The sequence below is a fragment of the Aspergillus costaricaensis genome, assembly GCF_003184835.1.
Source record: "Aspergillus costaricaensis CBS 115574 unplaced genomic scaffold BO79scaffold_3, whole genome shotgun sequence".
In the NCBI taxonomy this organism is placed as follows: Eukaryota; Fungi; Ascomycota; class Eurotiomycetes; order Eurotiales; family Aspergillaceae; genus Aspergillus; species Aspergillus costaricensis.
In genome coordinates, this window is record NW_020291803.1 from 829817 (window position 1) to 848308 (window position 18492).

The following is an 18492-nucleotide window of genomic DNA, read 5'->3' on the forward strand; positions in this document are numbered from 1 at the left end:
ATATGATATGCAATGGATGTACATAATGAATTGTGCTTGTTATTCTTCATGTTCTATTTGTGTTTTTACTTTATGGGTGGATATGGTATGGAAACGATACTCGATGATACTATAGGATGGAATCTTTGATCATGGCAGTTAATTGCAGTTAAATTGACTATATGATATTACACAAGATCTCTGATCTTATTGGGCTGGGTTGTGCCATCTACTTGGGCTTGTAAAGGCATTGTTATACTGACTAGCGAAATCTGATAATGTATGCATTTTGAGAGCTATCCAAGTGCTGGCATGTTGTCACTAACGATAGGCCATGACTAGCCACCAATCTCTGTGCTATGCTACACCATCTAAACGAACGGATATTGAAATATACCAATTACTCATTCTCCTTGCCCAACTCTGCTGGCGGACTGCCTTCATCTTCAAGGCCAAATACCCGCCAGGCGGAATCATAGCGAGACATGCGACGGAGAGGTGGCCGAGTGCCAAAAGCTATGGAATTAGTTCTCTTTCGATTGTTGAAAGACCTGCAGGTCCCGTGCCATATAACAGTGCTGGCTTGTTCCGGCTTTTTGGAAGGTTTGATCGTCGAACCACTAGACACCACCGCACCTGCGTCATTTGAGTGCCAGCTTCCAAGAGCCAATTGACTGATGTCTTCATCGGTCAAGCCCTGGGTACGTAAAGTTTCCCATACGGGATGGGATCTCAGACGTGCACTTTCCAGCGATGAGGTGCGAACCTGGTGAAGGATCCAGTTGTCTATGAACTTACGCCGCTGAAAGGGTGGCCCAGTGCTATCGAAATCATTCTGATCATACGGGGAGGACCTTTCACGAATCGTCAACTTGAACGGGTCTTTGACTTGATTATCTGCAAAACGGATGTCATCTGCAGAACGGCTGCGAATGCCCAAGGAGTGAGCTGTGCCCCTTGCGAATCCTGGATCACTTTGGGCTATTTCGTCAAGGTCTGACTCGAAGTCGGCGATGTCATAATGTGGCTGTGCCTGTATCCGATCCCAAGCTTGCGGGAACCTATAATCTGGACTTACTGGACACGTGCTTGTTTGAGAGACCGGGACTCTCTCTGCGCCAGATATGGATTCCTGCACCTGCGAAGCGAACAGATGGGGCTGCTTCTGCTGTGAATCATTCTTCCTCTCAGATGTGGTCAGCGGGACCGATCGGGTGTCAAAGCCTCGAGGATCAGAACGAGAACGCGCAACCCCAAATTCGGTCCTAACACCTTGAGGTGCTCTATTATCTACCGGGTGGAATAGGCGGCTCAGTCGGGCGGCTGAGTGAGCGAGTTCCTGCTCAAGCTCCTCCAATTCATCCTCAGACTGATTAAGCTGATATTCCAAATCCAAATGATACAGCGCGATCGACCGGAGTGCTGCGTAATCCTTTTCAATGAGCTGTGCAGTAGATTGACAAGTGCAGCATGTAATAGCACTGAGTTGTGCTCTGATAGAATCCCTCACAGCCGTCTCCTCCTCTCTCTGCTCCCACATCATGGCACGTAACTTGTGCACCTTGTGCCTGTCTATAGCGATCAGCTTCTGCTGCTCATGGCATTCCTTCTGCGCTATATAAGCCTCCACCATATCAATATCACCAACTGGTGGTATGTGGTGTCCCCAATGACGTTTCCTAGGCAGGCAGTTTGCATCATCGGCTGTAGTTTGCGTTATCCCGTCTTCCTTGCTGTGTGATACGAAACCTGAATTGGAGTCCACTTTCCGTAAAATATCATTGGCATTCCCTGTCAAGGCTTGCTCTGCTAAGCTCGGACGGGGTCCCGAGGCAGGTTTGAATTTGGGATCAATTGTTGTGTTCAGTGGGAAGGGAGGTGGATGGCTGGGAAAATTGCGTTCTAAAGTATTGGGACCATCAGGTTTATCTCCAGAGGGGAAGCCGGTAGTATGGATATTCCTATGGGGCATATTGGAAATGAGAGTGATAAAGAATTGATAGAATCTGGCGCGAGTGGCAGGCTAGGTTAGTCGATGAGCTGCAGGGAAGCCCTAGCAGCGACATCGTGGATATCTCCTAAGGAACATTTCGCAGAAGGAGCGAGATCATAGGAAGAGGGAAAGAGCGACGGGTCAGCCTGATAGACTGCTATCTGATACCTGAGCAGCGACATGGCTAAGAACTAGAAGGTACCTCAGTTTGCTGACCCTTAAATGGCAAGAGATACTGGAGTGTACTTCGCACGAGGGATGGAGATGCGATAGCAGCGAACAGGCTTATCGGTGGAGCGCAAGTGGAGTTCGTCCAAAATCAGAGCCTCGGAAAATCTCACCGCCCGACGGATTTTCCAGCCCGCTTGAATGAGGAAAACTTTCCAGTCGTTCACCAGCTTCCCCAGACTCCCTTCCCTTAAACTAGCAGTGAAATTTGGGAATTTATATCGCCACAATGAAGCGCAAGTTGGATGCTAATGATGTTCCCTCCCCCGAAGTTGCGGAGACTAAGGAAGCCCCCGATGCGAACGAGGCCGACTTTGAAAGTCTCAACCTGGATCCGCGACTGCGCCAAGCCTTGATCAAAGAGAAGTTCACCAAGCCTACGCTCGTCCAGGCGAAGGCCATTCCACTGGCGCTCGCTGGCAAAGATATTCTTGGTGTGTATATCCCAGTGTCTATGGTGGATGATAAGCATACTAACAATACCAGCTCGTGCAAAGACCGGCTCCGGAAAGACCGCCGCATATGTCCTCCCTATCCTTCAGACCATTCTTCAGAAGAAAGCTGTCAGTACTCCCCGGAATTATCGATAGACATCAAAGAGGCAAACTAATCGTATTCTGCTTCTAGGCCGACCCCTCATTTAAAGCAACCACAGGCCTCATCCTCGTCCCCACTCGAGAGCTTGCAGAACAGGTCCAAAACGTCGTCACCACATTCGCTGCTTTCTGCGGAAAGGATGTTCGCTCTGTGAACCTCACTCAGAAGGTCTCCGAGGCCGTACAGCGCACTATGCTCTCTGATTACCCCGATATCGTCATCTCCACTCCCGCTCGTGTGATTGCCAACCTCGGAAACTCCTCTCTTTCGCTGGATAACCTCACACACTTGGTCATCGACGAAGCCGACTTGGTCCTTTCGTACGGATACGACGAAGATATTAATGCGCTTTCCAAGGCGATTCCCCGTGGCGTACAGACCTTCCTCATGAGTGCTACGCTCACCTCGGAAGTGGATACTCTGAAGGGACTATTCTGTCGCAGCCCTGTTGTGCTGAAGTTGGAGGATAAGGAGGAGAAGGGCGCTGGTGTTAGTCAATTTGTTGTCAAGTAAGCCTAATCTGCACACGACAAAGGATCCAAACGCTGTGCTAACTGCTTTTCCCACCAGATGCGCAGAGGATGAGAAATTCCTCCTGACATACGTGATCTTCAAGCTCCAACTCATCAAGGGCAAAGTCATCATATTCGTCGGAGATATCGACCGTTGCTACCGCCTTAAGCTTTTCTTGGAACAATTCGGCGTCAAGAGCTGTGTTCTCAACTCCGAGTTGCCAGTGAACTCCCGAATCCACGTCGTCCAGGAATTCAACAAGGGTGTTTACGACATCATTATCGCTGCAGACGATCAGGAAGTCCTGGGATCCAAGTCGAAAAAGGCCAAGAACGCCGATGCTGATGAGGAGGAGGAAGCTGCTGGTGTCATGGGATCCAGTGACGACGAAGAGGCTGAAGATGACAAGAGCAAGTCGAATCGCCCGGACAAGCGCCGCAAGCTCACCGCGAAAGAGAAGGACTATGGTATCTCTCGTGGTATCGACTTCCAGAATGTGGCCTGCGTGTTGAACTTCGACCTCCCCACAACCGCCAAATCCTACACACACCGCATCGGACGAACCGGCCGTGGCGGCAAGACCGGCATGGCGCTCTCGTTCGTCGTCCCAGCAGACCAGTACGGAAAGCACAAGCCCACCTCCTTCCCCACCGCAAAACACGACGAAGCCGTCCTGGCCAAGATCGTCAAACGTCAATCCAAACATGGCCACGAAGTCAAGCCCTACCACTTTGAGATGAGCCAAGTCGACGCCTTCCGCTACCGTATGACCGACGGTCTTCGCGCCATCACACGCCTTGCCGTCCAGGAAGCCCGTGCTCGTGAGATCCGTCAGGAGCTGGTCAAGAGCGAGAAGCTGAAGCGCCACTTCGAAGACAACCCCGACGAGCTGCGCCAGCTCCGTCACGATGGCGAGTTGCGCTCCGCACGTATCCAACCCCACCTGAAACACATCCCCGAGTACCTGATGCCGTCCAAGGGTCGTAAGGGCATCTCCAGCGAGGATGTCGGCTTCGTTGGGTTCCGGAAAAACAGCGACAACCGCATCCGCAAGGCTAGAGATAAGAACCGCGCCAAGGGCAAGGGCCGCAAGCCCTCGGGTGTTAGAAAGGTTGATCCATTGAAGACGTTTAATAGGGGCCGGAAATAGGCGTTGTACCAGTGTGGGATTAGTGGTGGATGAATGAGGGATTATGTACATATTGTTCTTGGTTCCATGGGAAAAAGTTCATCATATTCGGTTTGGGATAGTGCGTGCATATAGAACTCCAATTCCAATAATTGCATGTCAAATATAAAATCATGAAATCTACCACTTGCATTTCACACTAACGCTATATTTCTTCCCATCACCATTTGATATAGGCTCTATTCCCATGCAGTTGGTTATATACCAGGACCTAACATCTACATCCCACGGCATCAACATCACCTACTAAGCTTATAGATATTATATACTAACTACTACTATGCACCCCTCACAAATACCTACCACTTCCTAACCAACTATCAATATATATGCATACCCCCATAAACAAACCACCGCATCAAGGCAAAACACCCAGCCAGTCCTTCCCAAACAACTTCTTCAACCCATCCTCCTCAATCCCCTCCAACCCAAAAGAAAACTGCACCCACTTGCCCTTCCCCTCCCTCCTCAACCTCAAAACCCACTGCTGCACCTCCTTCGCAGCCTGCACCGTCTCCCGGAACCGCTCTAGCTCCTTCCCCCTCCGATACTTGATCCGCTCGACCTCCACATCCCACGGTAAATCCGACGCTGGCTCCGCATCCCCTCCACCACCTCCTACACGGCTCGCAAGAGCGGGATGCGGCGGTGGCGCATGCGCTGAGAAAGCCAGGGAGCGGGTAGGCGACGACAGAGACGAGGAAGAGGAGCCGCTCTGGCTGATGCTATTCTCGGAGAGGAGCTCGGCGTCGTCAATATGGGGCAGCCAGCCTGGTCCGAGACGGATGTATTCGATGTCTCGCCAGGAGGTGTTCCATTCGGGACCGGAGGTGGCGTACGCGGATGAGATTGATGATTCGCTGTCTTGCCACTTTAGGGCTGGAATCCAGTCGCCGCAGCCTTCGAGGTCGAGCCATTTCAGGCAATAGGTTACGCGGGATAGGCGCCGGAGGAGACCTGCTGCTTCGGCCCAGTTGTTTTCGCTGGCGGAGTAGGTGTCGGTGCCGCCGTAGGAGAAGGTTAGGGAGCGGTGGTTGGGGTGGCGGATCCGGGCGTTGATGGCGTTGGGTGTGACGGTGGGTATGGGCCAGTGGGCGAGGGAGAGGTGGGTGATGGTGGAGAGGCGGGAGAGGAGGCTTATGAGGGAGTTCCAGTTGACGGTGCCGGGTTTGGGGTGTGCGAGGGAGAGGTAGCGGAGGTTGGAGAAGCGGAGAGTTGGGGATGGTGTATGGGGAATAGTGGTGGGATTGCTTGCTGTTGGGGTGATGATGTTGCCCTCTTCTTCGACTTCGTCGTATTCCTCTTCCCAGGAGGAGGGGACGAATTCTTTGGGCTTGCGCTGCACGGTATTTGGCTTCTCGGTGATGAGGAGCTCGCTGGAGAGCTGCTTCAAGCTTAGCCATCGACCGATGGCGCTGCTTAGGTCTAGACGGGTGACTTCGGACTCGCTTTCTTGATGTATATCGGGGTCATCGGTAGCGCGGGATTTCTCGAATAGAGGTCGCAGACCGCGCATAACCCCGCCCAGCGGTCGATCCTTGGCATATACAGCGATGTAGCTGAGGAGGCGCACTTTGAGGTGATTCGGTAGAGCTCCCAGGAACGGTCCGTCATACTCGACATGCCATTCCCAATATGTGGCCATCGACCTGAGCACCGTTTCGACAAGACTGCCCTTGAGAGGGAAGGTCGTGCCTGGTAGACGCTCTAACCGGTAAATGACTCTTTCTTTCTCCGCAGCAGAAATATCAACATCGTCTTCCTCCGCATCATCCCGGCTGCCCAGGAGCCAGCTCTCTGGTGGTGGTGGCCCTGCAGTTCGTCGCAAGCGTAGCGAGCCAACAACCCCGACACGGCGCGCCCCCGGGCGGGGGCGGGGAGGCGGTGTTTCCGGTAGCTCAAGAAGGTTCCGTAAAGAGGGATGTACAGATCGAGGCGCGACAAATCTAAAGGGGCTTTCAGGCCCATTGGAGACCTGCGTGCGGCGGAGGTGGTGAATCAGGTCGTTGACGGAGGGTTGCTCCGCGGAAGAGGACGAAGCGTGGGATGAACGAAGACGATCATGGTGGTCGTGTCGCGGGCCGGAGGAAGCGAGGGTATGGTGAGCAGTGCTGGCTGGTTTCGCAAAGGCGGTCTTCTTGTGCTTTTTGGGCATAGGGATGGGAGGAGAGTAGTAGACTCAAGGGGAGGTTTCAATGTGACAGAAGTGGGATGAGGCCGATCGGCGGAGCTCCTCCCCATCTTATCGTTCGCCGCAGCTGTTTTCGCCCCTTCGGTTTAGTAAGGCTGAGCCACGATTTAACCAACTAATTTGTTAGTTTACTAGATAGCTTGCTATGAGTGAGAATGAGTCATTGGTCAATTCATGCTAGCTTGCCGTAAAGCCAGGCTGAGTCTTCTTTTAGTCGGTAGGCTGCAGTAGAGAAGACAAGGGATAGCGTGCGATGTCGCTTGTGCCCATATTTTATTTCTATGCAAGGTTCTATTGTACAGGTGTTTTTTGCTTCGCAGTAATGCACATCGTCAAATATCGCGGACCCATGAATCATCGTCCATCTTACCCTCGCGCTTAGGGCCCTCTTGCATCCATGTCTCCACTAGGCCTTCCTTCGGGTCTTCGTCTGACAATCCTCTCGTCCGTCGGACATCAAGGACGAGATCCCGGACCTTTTTAGTGACCTCCTTTCGCAGCTCAACTGCTTCAGGGTCATATAAGAGCTGGTCATTCAGCACTCCAAACGGCAGATCGCGAGTCTCGGGGGCTGCGCGTTCAGCCTTGGCCCTGATGTTCTGCCAACGTCGTCGGTATTCTCCGAAAACCGCCTCCCTATCCACTTTCTGTCCAAAAGTGATGCTGACCTCCTTTCCGACACGAGGCAGGAACCGGGGGAATTCGCGGCTTTCGTGCATAACCTGGTCGAAGCCCTCGAGCCAGATTGGCACCACATCCGGGCATTCGCTAGCCTCGAGGATCAGTCGTGCCACACCCCATTTGAAATAGCGCATGGTCTTATTCGGCGCTTGGTGGATCTTTCCCTCCGGGAATATATGGAACCAGGAATACGAGTTGCAGGCGTAGGAGGACGGCGATAAGTGGGAGTCATGCCCGTCGGTAGTGTAGGCTGTAGGCAGATCGGAAAACGGATCGACGCAAACATTTTGTAGACTCCACGATTGACGTTCGGGGACAGCGAGATGAGGGTCAGCAGGGAATGGCCCCTTCGACAGGAGTCGGATCGCCTGGGTGACAACGGGCTGGGCGAGGCCACCATATTGCGAATGGGCCGATCGATGTGTCGGCAAGACTTGGCCCATGGTGAAGAAAAGGGCTAACGGCCTATACACCAGTCCGGTCAGTCAGCAACAAATCATTTCGAATTGGAACCAGGCAAAGACGACTGCCATACCTAGTCTGATAACAGATGTCGTGGCTTCCAAACCCCCATCGCTTATTCCAATTCGCAAGTCCGAAGTTATATCGCATCGGTAGAAATCCCCACATGATCGGATCATCCATCCTGCTCAATTAAAGCGGCCATGGTCAGCGTTCTCTGACGTCGGAGTTGAACGGGTCGCCTCAGCTTTCGAGGCGCAACATAGGCACGTACACGCTGGTATGGTTCGAAACTAATAATCCAAAACAGTTAGCCGATATAAGAACTTTTAGGTACAGTGATCTGAGAGGGAAAAGACTAGACAGCATACCTGTGAGCAAGCCTCTCGTTCTCTGCGAGGGATCACTCCTCGAGTCGAGGAGCTCGAGAAAATGATCCAATCCATTCGCCTGTGGCCGACTGCAGAGGTACAGAAACGAGCGACATAACGCTGCAACCCCGAAGATAGTGGTGCAGGACAATGCCCTCCAAGGAAGCGAGGGCGCATCGGCTGTTGCGCCGCCAGAGTCCGTAGAGCGCGACATTGTTCACTCAGCCCGCTCTAACCGAGATCCATCCAAGCAGTAACAGGGAGAAGGGCAAGTAATATAATACAGCGTAGCGGCAAGGCAGAAAGTGAGGAGAGGAGGAGGAGGGGGGAACAACCCCGGATCGACGGCGTGAAAGCAGGTGGCATCTTCATTGGCCTCGCAGAAATTCGGGGAAGGAAATCAATTGTTGGCCCGCGGAGGTTCGCCGTGCACGGACCTCCCCAAACCTCTCTCGACGGGATTTTCGTCCGCCAACTCGGCTTTCCGCTCCTTGTGATTGATAGCTTGCCTCCCACTCCTTCGTTCCCTTCGTCCTTCTTTCGGTGACTATATTCGGTTGTCAATTGCAAAGATGATGTTCAAGCCCTCATCGCCGCTCTTCTCCGGTCTTCTTTGGTAGGTCGCAATCCCATCGGACTGCCCCTGTCACTCGCCCGGACATCCCGCATTGCTACAACCACCCCCATCGTCATCATCATGCGCCGTGAAGCTAATATCACTCGTCAATCGAATAGGAAGATTCCGTGGCGCCTCTCCCAGCCTCAGAAGGCTCGCCAGAGGAAGCGCCTCCGTGGCGTTGACCGGGTTGTCGACACTGTCTCCGCCGCGCTGGAGCGCAATGGATACACCACCAAGTCCGTCGAGCGCTGGTACAAGGAAATGCCTCGCGAGGAGGAGATGCTGCCGAAGGACAAGTACACACTGTTCGACAAGAAGGAGAAGAAGTACCGCAAGGGCATTCACAGTACGTTACACCCTAGGCCCATCTAAGTCGAAGGGCTGCCATTCCCAGAGGGGACTCAAACGAAGGGGATTCTGTTCGAATTTCGTGTGCTAATGCTATTTCTCTTACAGAGCTACCCAAGTGGACCCGTGTCAGCCAGAGAGTGAACCCCCCGGGTTTCTAAACAGCTTATACACGCAGAGTGTGTTGGGAAGCTGGCAATCGCCTTTTACATATTTGTACCTGCATTATTCAACTGTACTATACATCACATGCTGTGTCTGCCACGATGCTCTACAAGAAGCGTCATTGAAGGCACAGAAAGGATTACCGGAGTTTTTGGCAACTGGGGAATGACACCATGACTGCATTGTTCGCCTCGCTATTTACCATGTTCTTTATTCAAGCCTAAGGCACAGGATTCAATTCGATTTCAGAGACTTGGCATTTGATGGCATCTTTCAAATTCGTAAGGATAGGCGGTCGTTGGGAACCGATGGAAGCGCCTGAAGGCAGCATAACAATACAGATAGACCATAAAGAGGCTGCATCATGTTATCTGTCCCGTACATCATCCTTTCACACAGATATATAACCGCCCTTGACACATTCGAACTGTTTGCAGAGCAACCACACAATTTCTGCCCAAAACGCGCTGTGCTGTCAGCGGACCAGACATGAGTCGTTTGCAGATCAAGAGCCTTTTGCTGTTGCCATATGAAAATACCGGCTGATTGCTCCTGCAGTTTCTTTTGCTCTTGTTCTGTTGACTCTGCCTTCATGGATGGCTTTCCGAATCAGATAGCCATGGCGGATCTTTTGCCAATCATCGAATGTCTCTTGCCAGCCTGCCCCTCCTTCATAATACACTTTTCCCTGTCGGGCTGACATGAACGGTCCTTGCGGGGGTCTGCGCAGCATCCAGCATGATGGATCAACCTTCCCATCTGGTGGATCAGCCGTCGAATCGGGGTAAAGTTTAATTGTCTTGACCATGTCACGTAGTCCAGATGCTTTTCGGTGTTTGTTAACAGCTAGCCTCCATGAGTTAATTTTAGTAGTAGAAACTGCTTTGCGTGGCACCCTTGGGTACTTTGGTTTCGCGGCCCAGTCAGGCTTTGGATATGGCGAGTTGAATCTTGGATCTCCAAGTCGCCTTCTAGCATCGATAGGTATTCGCGTAGGTGGGTCAATTACCAGCCAGGTTTCTTTATTGAGCCAGTGGTTCGCAAGCAGCGCGAAATGGTAAGGTCTCCGGCCTGGGCAGAGCTGGTTGTAGAGCCATTCCAGTCTCCGGTCCAGCCCATCTATGAACTGTAGCTCCCAACTAGTCAGCTCGCTAATAGGAACTTTTCTTTCCAGAAGCCCTGTCCGCTTCTTCCTCTCCCGGGACTGCCTTGTTCTAGAGCGATGCATGCGCAATGGCTCTTTCTGTCGCGTGCAACCATCTGAATCCCTTTCTTCTTCCAAGCCTAGTCCTGTACAATGGCGGGCCTCCAGGCGACAGGGTAAGCTTGATCGACCACATGCAGGGACTGCAGAGTAGCGCACAGCTAAACCAGCAATATGATCAACACTTACCGCTGCTTCCACATTCTTGACATGATTATGGTTGTTAGGATTGTTAGGTATCAGTGTGCTGGAATTTGTTGAGAAATCCTCTTTGCGCCTTGATTGGTTCAGGATCAATAGAGATGTCTGATCGGATGAACTGGTGACAGAAAGCCCAGATCGCGGAGTCCCGGCAGGTGGTCCTAGAAGCTCTGTATATTTGGACGGTTGCAGTGCCATCCGAGCAGACAAGACTTGGTGCTTACGGAAACCTCGGAGCCTTTTTATTGTTTCTATTCCGCCTTCTGGAAAACTTGCCTTGGCGCGGTGTGGTGCATTTGAGGCGATCGAACTCTCATAATTCTGGCTGAGGCATGGAAGCGAAAGACTGCGTATATCTCCTGTGCCACGACCTGCAAATCCTAAGCGCATCCGAGTGCTGCAAGATGTATGGCGCGACTGGCTTTGAAGTATGTCTATGTTGCTTGCATATTTGAGAGGTTCTCGCTCAAACCTGCACTCTCTTGTGCATTCGCTTCGATACTGGCGAGTTTGTCTTGCCTTTCCTCGCGTTGACGCTCGCTGATAGCCACGCTGAAAGAACAATTGGCTATACGAGCTCGTAACATTGCTTCCTCCAAGCGCATAGTAGATTGTTCGACTTGTTATGGATCCAGGTGTGTGACTTCTCGAAAGCGCCCCCGTCATAGCTCTGAGAGAAGCATATCCACTGCAGAAGTCCGACGTAGTAGTGTTCCTGTGGCGAGGAGGGGGCCCTGGGTTCCAGATGGTATCAGCAGCAATGTAGCTATAGCTTTTAAACCAGGTCGGTAGCCATCGCAGGTTTCTCCTTTCTTCGCAAAACCTATTCTGCATTTTCTGCCCAGGATCCCACCAAAGCCAGTGATAGTCATCGCTTGGCGATCTCCAGACTGCGCAATCATGGAGCTTTTGCACAATTCTCCGTGCTAGCGCTTTGTTCTCCTTATGTCGTTTTGCTGAGACCCAACCATACCAAGTCCTGCTATAGCGTGTTGTAGTTTTGTTTCCTTGTTTGAGCACTTTACCCTGGGTGAGGAAACGACAGAACTTCGCAATTTTCCAGAAGAAAACCGAAACAATAAAGAATAACACTGTGCCTGCGAAAAGCTGAAGCAACGCTTTGAGACCAACGTATTTCGTGGCTTGTATGACAGATGCATGAGCGTTTTCATATGATCGAGTGAAGGGTTGGGATTGATATAGATGCATCAAGACGGGTGCCATCTGATTGAAGCCTCATTGAATAACAAGCAAGGGATAGTCATCCTGGTAACAATATAAGATATGCGCCGTCCAGGTCATTTACTGGGAGTAACAGTCGCTTCAGTGGAGAGTGGTCTTGCGGTTTGTGGGAGGCGCAAGAAAAGGGAAGGAATGGCTGGTGCTGCATAATCATGACATTGACCCGAAATTGTTGCATCCCTCGGCCTCACACACGTTTGCACGCCTTGCTTTTAACCTTGCCTCCCTTTTGATTTGATTGCCCAACTTGTCTTGAGAATCAGTATCATTATCTTCCCCAGATCTGGGTAGATTGTCACGATGAAACTGTCCATGTGAACAAGACGAAAGATATAGCAAGACTTTGTTCGCTTTTCCTCCGGAATGCTGCATGTTCTACCACAAAGCTACTCCCGCGCCATAGTATTCAAACAACCAAATGAAGCCGTTGATAGGTAGTACTCTACCCGCTCAGAGACACTGGGCTTCTTACGAATGCTTTTTCGAGTTATCCTGTGCTACATTGATCAAAATATTCCGTCTGTTTGGTTCGAACTTGAGCACTTGTCTTCCTAGGGAGTGGTCCCTTGTAACATGATTCTAGGGATACCAAAGAATAGCTTCCTCTTCCCTCAGAACCATCGAATTGCAAGGCTAATCCTGGGAGGCAAGGTCTTTCATCTGGTTTATCGCGCTAAGAAAACGCTGCCGATCTCAAGGCTACAAATCACAGCGATTATCTCAGAGATTCGACCCATTTCTCGCATATGTTCGCAATGATAGCTATAGCATATCACAAGTATGCAGTCGGTGAGACTGAATCCCATAGATTATGGCTGGTCCATGTTAACATTGCCCAAAACACAAAGACAAGGATATGCCTTGTCCTGGTGGCCGTCCTCACTATTCTTGGCAGAGGCATTGTAGAAGCAATAGTCTCTTATCTGGAACCAGGCTGTCGGGTTTTTCTATAGTTCTCGCGAGGATTTTATTCTTTTTCAGAGGGCCTGGATTTAAAAATAGGTGTCAGCTCCGCTGTGTTTGCACTGCATTGATGATCGACACATGGTGTCAATCTAGACAAGATATGTCGCAGGCTTGTCCAAGGTTACAGAGCCAGAGAACTTGGATATAGTGGGCACGCCATAGCTTTGAGGACTTTGTCTCGCTATGGTTTGGACCTAGCTCTCACAGACACATTCGATTACTTCCCTTATCGTTATTTTGGAGTTTCCGTTCTGCTCCTGCTGAATGAGGGATGTTCAGATCAGGTGACCGTAGATGGTCGGTTTCCCGCCTCACTCTCTCGCCTCATTTTTCCCTTCAATCTCATCAACCCCAAGGCTCAGAGCCTGAGAATCGATCCCCAATTCATTTCACACTTAATTTAATTGACTGGCACATGTGGCTATAGGTACACATATTTTCTTTTTTATGCCTTTCTTTCTTCTAGTAATGAATCGTTTGATGCTAGGATCATCACTGTCTCAGATCAATCCATTAGTGAAGAAAAATTAATGAAAGCCGCAATGGTCGAGATCCCCTGATGGTCCTCACATCGCCAGCACAACCGAGCACTCCAGCCCGTATTTCAATCCATTAAGGGGACTACCTCTCAGCTGCTTCAATAATTGAACGCAACGAGGCTTTCCCCCTTTTTTGCATTGCCCCCTGGATATTACTTTATTCATTAGCCTGCTAACAAGCTCGGCGAAAACAGGGAAATTCTACTGAAGTTCTTTTTTTGCCTATAGGTTACACGACCCATAGCCTATACCTAAACCCCGGTTCTGGGTCAAAGGCACGGTTACCAAGTACCGGGATAGTTACTACACTTCTACATGCCCGCGGCGAAAAATACCCCCGGCTTGCTTGTGGGGTTAGCACATCTAGGGCTGACGTCCAGTACCTCTTTTGGTCAATGGCGCTCAGTGGCTGATTAGAATCATTACTAGGTCGTCTGCTAAGGCCATCGTCGACCGGCTTGCCGGAAGGCTTCCAGACACAATTGGGTCCTTGTGAATTCCAGCCCTGTACTTTTGGCCGCTTCGGATCGCCGTCTAGCCCTTCTTCGGTCCAAAACAGGAATACACAGGACATGCCCCATGTGGCGGTAGCAACGGAAAACATCCCCTGCCCTATAAATTTTCCTGGTACATGTGATATCTGATACATATGGGAAATATAAATCGCGATATCTGTGACACCATCAGCCATCATCCATGTGATTGTTCAACGAAGTAGTCCCAAGCTGAACATGAGCAAGGGTAGAAGGATGGCAAAGAAAGAAAAGAAAATAAAGAATAATGACCAAGATGTGTGTTCACCGATGCTATCTTACCGGGATACTACATTCCTAAAGCCACTGATCTCTTTGTAATCGGCACCAGGCTCCAACCGGGGCGGGATGGATATACTACCGCAGGGATTGCCACCTCTGATTGATGAGCCTGCTGCAATCACATACACTCATAACATTGAGTTGCCCCATTCCGACATCCTATGCCCTAATTGTTGCGGGATTTGTTGCGGAGCCTGAGCCTCGTATAGATGAAGATCTACCAAACGATGATCGACCGCATACCACGTTCATGGAGGGTTACATGCACGGTGATGGCCCACCAATTTTTTTTTTCTGATGTCTGGACGGACAGGAAAAGCAAAAGAATAGTAACATGATTCGCTAGGCCGTGTGTATCATATCGTCGGCATTTGGAACATATACTCTTACGACAGTATCACACCATACCGGCATCGCATATTCACAGATGAGCAAGGTTGTCTCCCTTGGACAGAGGCAAAAAGGGGCAGGTAAACTGGTAATGCCTCGCTGCATCCATGACTTGCCTCTTCTCAGTTCACTGATCATGGATGTCACACGGTGAGCGAATCCAGGGACTCGAGTCATGTCAGTAAGCAGAGAACGTACCGTGGGGCACCCCACGGCGAAGGGTAAGCGGTAGACGCTAGTGGAATAGACGAGGATTTAGGGGGTGGAGTGATGATGAACGATGTCTTTCAGCATTGACGAAAGACAAGTCAGCTTCAAGCATGGGTGATCCTGGAACTGGACCACTTTGCAAATGCGATCCGGATTACGGAATCAGAAACAAACACATCACCTGCAGTAAATGCGGTGTAAGAGCTCCCTTTGCAGGATGTTCCAAGTTGTGCCCGACGCCACAATTCGGGACTATTTGCTGAACTATGACAGTTCGGGATGACCACTAGCCACACCCGCCGCAATGTAAGGAAGGTCGTGGTTTCACTACACCGCCACAGATGGGCCGTTGATCATCGTGTCAGCCACAAGTGGCTACTAGTGAACCATAGCGCAGTCGCCCAATCATCATGCAGCATGTCTCGTCCCACGCATCCCGAGGCATGGAACCTACAGGAGGAAGTAGCGCCGATCGATCTTGCATTGCATTGCAGAAACACTCAACGATTGGTGTCTGAAAAAGCAATCATCCCCGATGACCACCATCTTGATCTTGTCGATGATGAAATGAGATTCGATGATCTCAATACCAGCGGGAGTCACGGCTTCGCGTGTGACCGGAACTCCGTCTATTGATCGGGTTAAATTTCAGGAACGTAAACATGACATACTGCACACTTATCTCACTGCATGACAAACCCGTATTCCGCAAAGTGCGAGGGATCAGCACGATAAGTGCAATGCAGAAACTACATGTCACCATTTCAGACGTGGAGCCCTGATGATGAAGACCCCAGGGTCTAGATCTTGCACGCACACCGTTGTACTGGGTATCATGCAGTGGACCCACCGTTCATCCGGCCGAAACCCCCAACTACAGAAAGAAGATCTGCATGTTGTGTGGTCTCAGAGGCAGTGGGACCAAGAGGCATCTGCAGTATCATCCCGGCATAATTCGGGTGTATCTCACGGAAATCTTGGGGAGAATGTCATTTGCTAGCCGAGCAGACCGGTGTCAGGAGTGCCATCAGAGTTCCATGCAAGGCAACAGCATTCAGACAGAGTTTACTAGGACGGAGTCTAAGGTTATCTCCTCTATTACTGAACAGCCTATCATGCATCTCGGGATTACACAGGGAACACACCAGCCATAATGAGGCTGGAGGGTTATGTGGCTGGTGTGTTGATCTAGACCCAAAGGGGTATATTGTGTGGCGAAGTAGCCCCTGGGGCTTGACGCCCAGTCGCCCCTCCTTTTCTGCAGTGCGACAGGACCTTGTCCGTTCCCGTCCTTGTCGGATCGTCTCTGTTTACCTTGCTCGGGCTTTGGAGTCTGGAATGTCAAATTAGTGGATACTCCATGACCAGTCCAGGCCCTAGTTAGACGGATCCGCTCTCCTGGGTCTGAACCTGGGTTCTGACCGCTGGACTGGGTAGACGAGCGACAGGGACGCTTCAGACTCCCGGGGCCAGTATAGCTCTGAAGGTCCCGGAGATCCGCCATATGAGACAGTCTCCCAAGTCACGGGTCTGACAAAAGTACAGATGGGAGCAGGATGGAGAGGTATTGCACGAGTGAACACCCGTCCGGGAGCTGTCGAAAACGTGGTCCCGGCACGGTCCAGGTAGTAAGCAGGAGTCGCCAAAGCTCGGATTTTGCGCAACAGATTTGAGTTTCCGGGCTTGGTATCCGGCGCTTGGGTAACTGGGAAGGGATCCTAGCACCCGTATCTCTAGATCCCTAGCTCGATCTCGCAATTTCCCCGGGAGGTCAATGCAAGGAGACTAATGAGGAATGATCCTTCCTCACCCAGGCTCTAGCTTTCGCTCCACGGGACCATTTCCGCCTCCCCAAACCATATGCAGTCGTCCTATGGAGCGAAATGGTTCGCGGGCGGAGCAAGCCATGGAAGCACAATATCAGCCAGAAAAAGTAATGAAATACATGGAAAAACAAACCTGCCACGAACCATAGTTCTTGATCGTCATACATCCGATAGTCACTAGTTGATCCAACTGGGTCGAGTGATGTTAAGCTTTAGAATCAGATCCCCTGGCATGGATTCGCACTTTGACATCGCAGTGCGCTCTGCTTTCCAACCTTTGGGACCCGAAGTTCAACTCTGGCACTGTCCATGGTTCTCTTCTTTCTACCCGCGCTAACGGGACCCAAATTGACGCGTACCAAAGACCACGAACTGTAGCTGATCTGGGTACTAGTGGGGAATGGGGGAAAAAGAAAACGTCAACTCGCAGACAAATAAATCGTCTCAAGCGGATATCGTCTATGCAAGCGCCCTGTTGCAGGATCGTGCAGGTTAAGCAGTACCCAACGTCCGGTAACATTCAATATCCCGCAGCCTAGGGGCATACGGGACCTCTGGTGCAGATCCCGGTTACTGGAACCCCCAGTATCTATTGATCTTAGTTCCTTCGTGGTGGCAAAAGACCATTGCCGTCTTGAGTACTTTCCTGGTTCAATTCGAGACTCCTATATCGCACCCTAGCGATCCGTTGCTACTATATACGAGAGGACGCATATATGAAGGCCCTGGAAGAAGCCTTTCTTCGATGTCTCCGCTCACTCAACAAGCTCAAGCCTACAGTCTCAATTCGAAATCTCAGGTTTTCTGCTTTAAATAGACCCTTGTCGCATCACTTTCTCTTTCTTCCCTCGCGATCAATCTCTTCTTGACCTCTGGAAATCAGTCTTAGAGCCCTAGCTGAGTACGACTTGTCGAAATTGCCATTGAGTCGATACACACCCGCGCATCAATCATCATGGTTCAAGGAAACGGAAGGAACGACGGCGGAAGCTCCAGCCGTGAATATGGCATGAACTTTGAGGTTGCGCCTCCTACAACAGTTCCCCTTGGCGTACCAGTGACTCTACCAGTAATTGTGGGGGTCCGACCTGTGGGTAACCCACGAGGAGTGCAACAATTGGTTGCGCATGCCTCGCTGAGGAATGAAGCAGGCACTGCTCCAGCTTCAGGACTCACAGGCGTGCTTACATCTAGCGTGCGCAGTCGCAATGGCAACGGCACCAGCGGATACGCTCGATTTGGGCCTCTCAAATTCACACAGCCTGGTCGGTATCGGATGCGGGTTATGCTAGGAGCGGCCTCCTTCAACGGCGTCACCACGAAAGAATATGTTGAATCGGGTATTATTCAAGTACAGGCCGGCGCTGCTACACCACGTCCGAGTAAGTCCCATCGTTACTATTGGTGAGAAATATCTCACAGCTAACCCATTTTCAGCACCCACTCAGGTCTCAAAGCTACAGACCCTAATCCCGGAAAACATCGACATCACTGCGGCTGACATTGCGACATGGCAATCAGCATAGAAGCCTTGGAGCACAGCCATATTTCGTACCCTCCTTTACTTGTATTAATTGTCGGTTTTACTCGGTGTTTGTGAAGATCGCGTCAGGATCAGCCAGGAGTTTCGGCCTGTGTCTCAGCTTTCTCGCTCACTCATGTGAATTTCCTTTGTTCGAGGCGGGCCAAACACGAAGTGCAGAGTGTTGGCCACCACATGATTTACGATCTAGTTTTATTTTTTTTTTTTTTTTTAATTTACC

General features: G+C 50.9%; 8 protein-coding genes across 8 annotated transcripts; 4 read left to right on the top strand and 4 right to left on the bottom strand.

Annotated features, from left to right (window-relative positions):
- Window positions 1–251: 251 nt before the first annotated feature.
- Window positions 252–1951, bottom strand: BO79DRAFT_272569 (uncharacterized protein; the record flags this gene model as incomplete). The annotated part of the gene is made up of 1 exon (XM_025687441.1): window positions 252–1951. The coding sequence occupies one exon, from the start codon at window positions 1949–1951 to the stop codon at window positions 380–382; it is 1572 nt and encodes a 523-aa protein (XP_025544009.1). The 3' UTR covers window positions 252–379.
- Window positions 1952–2384: 433 nt separating this feature from the next.
- Window positions 2385–4551, top strand: dbp9 (ATP-dependent DNA/RNA helicase). The gene is made up of 4 exons (XM_025680546.1): window positions 2385–2634; window positions 2687–2763; window positions 2828–3306; window positions 3368–4551. The coding sequence occupies exons 1-4, from the start codon at window positions 2430–2432 to the stop codon at window positions 4458–4460; spliced, it is 1854 nt and encodes a 617-aa protein (XP_025544010.1). The 5' UTR covers window positions 2385–2429; the 3' UTR covers window positions 4461–4551.
- Window positions 4552–4857: 306 nt separating this feature from the next.
- BO79DRAFT_235040 (uncharacterized protein) lies at window positions 4858–8508 on the bottom strand (the record flags this gene model as incomplete). The annotated part of the gene is made up of 5 exons (XM_025684445.1): window positions 8205–8508; window positions 8108–8126; window positions 7907–8017; window positions 7038–7836; window positions 4858–6642 (listed from the first exon to the last, which is right to left on the bottom strand). Exons 1-5 carry the CDS (start codon window positions 8416–8418, stop codon window positions 4858–4860), a joined length of 2928 nt encoding a protein of 975 aa, XP_025544011.1. The 5' UTR covers window positions 8419–8508.
- Window positions 8509–8703: 195 nt separating this feature from the next.
- On the top strand, window positions 8704–9585 carry BO79DRAFT_165757 (mitochondrial 54S ribosomal protein mL60). The gene is made up of 3 exons (XM_025679270.1): window positions 8704–8820; window positions 8940–9169; window positions 9280–9585. The coding sequence occupies exons 1-3, from the start codon at window positions 8777–8779 to the stop codon at window positions 9330–9332; spliced, it is 327 nt and encodes a 108-aa protein (XP_025544012.1). The 5' UTR covers window positions 8704–8776; the 3' UTR covers window positions 9333–9585.
- A 256-nt stretch (window positions 9586–9841) lies between these two features.
- On the bottom strand, window positions 9842–12351 carry BO79DRAFT_137069 (uncharacterized protein; the record flags this gene model as incomplete). Its single annotated transcript, XM_025678103.1, has 2 exons — window positions 9842–11683; window positions 12283–12351. Coding segments are annotated over 2 exons (1911 nt in total), but the record flags the coding sequence as incomplete, so codon positions are not given.
- Window positions 12352–14784: 2433 nt separating this feature from the next.
- BO79DRAFT_224690 (uncharacterized protein) lies at window positions 14785–16057 on the top strand (the record flags this gene model as incomplete). The annotated part of the gene is made up of 6 exons (XM_025683688.1): window positions 14785–14843; window positions 14883–14914; window positions 15131–15175; window positions 15370–15530; window positions 15701–15864; window positions 15976–16057. 6 exons carry the CDS (start codon window positions 14785–14787, stop codon window positions 16055–16057), a joined length of 543 nt encoding a protein of 180 aa, XP_025544014.1.
- Window positions 16058–16091: 34 nt separating this feature from the next.
- On the bottom strand, window positions 16092–16811 carry BO79DRAFT_224691 (uncharacterized protein; the record flags this gene model as incomplete). Its single annotated transcript, XM_025683689.1, has 4 exons — window positions 16092–16153; window positions 16218–16417; window positions 16485–16621; window positions 16737–16811. 4 exons carry the CDS (start codon window positions 16809–16811, stop codon window positions 16092–16094), a joined length of 474 nt encoding a protein of 157 aa, XP_025544015.1.
- A 644-nt stretch (window positions 16812–17455) lies between these two features.
- Window positions 17456–18439, top strand: BO79DRAFT_272575 (uncharacterized protein). Its single transcript, XM_025687442.1, has 2 exons — window positions 17456–18111; window positions 18167–18439. The coding sequence occupies exons 1-2, from the start codon at window positions 17685–17687 to the stop codon at window positions 18253–18255; spliced, it is 516 nt and encodes a 171-aa protein (XP_025544016.1). The 5' UTR covers window positions 17456–17684; the 3' UTR covers window positions 18256–18439.
- Window positions 18440–18492: the final 53 nt, after the last annotated feature.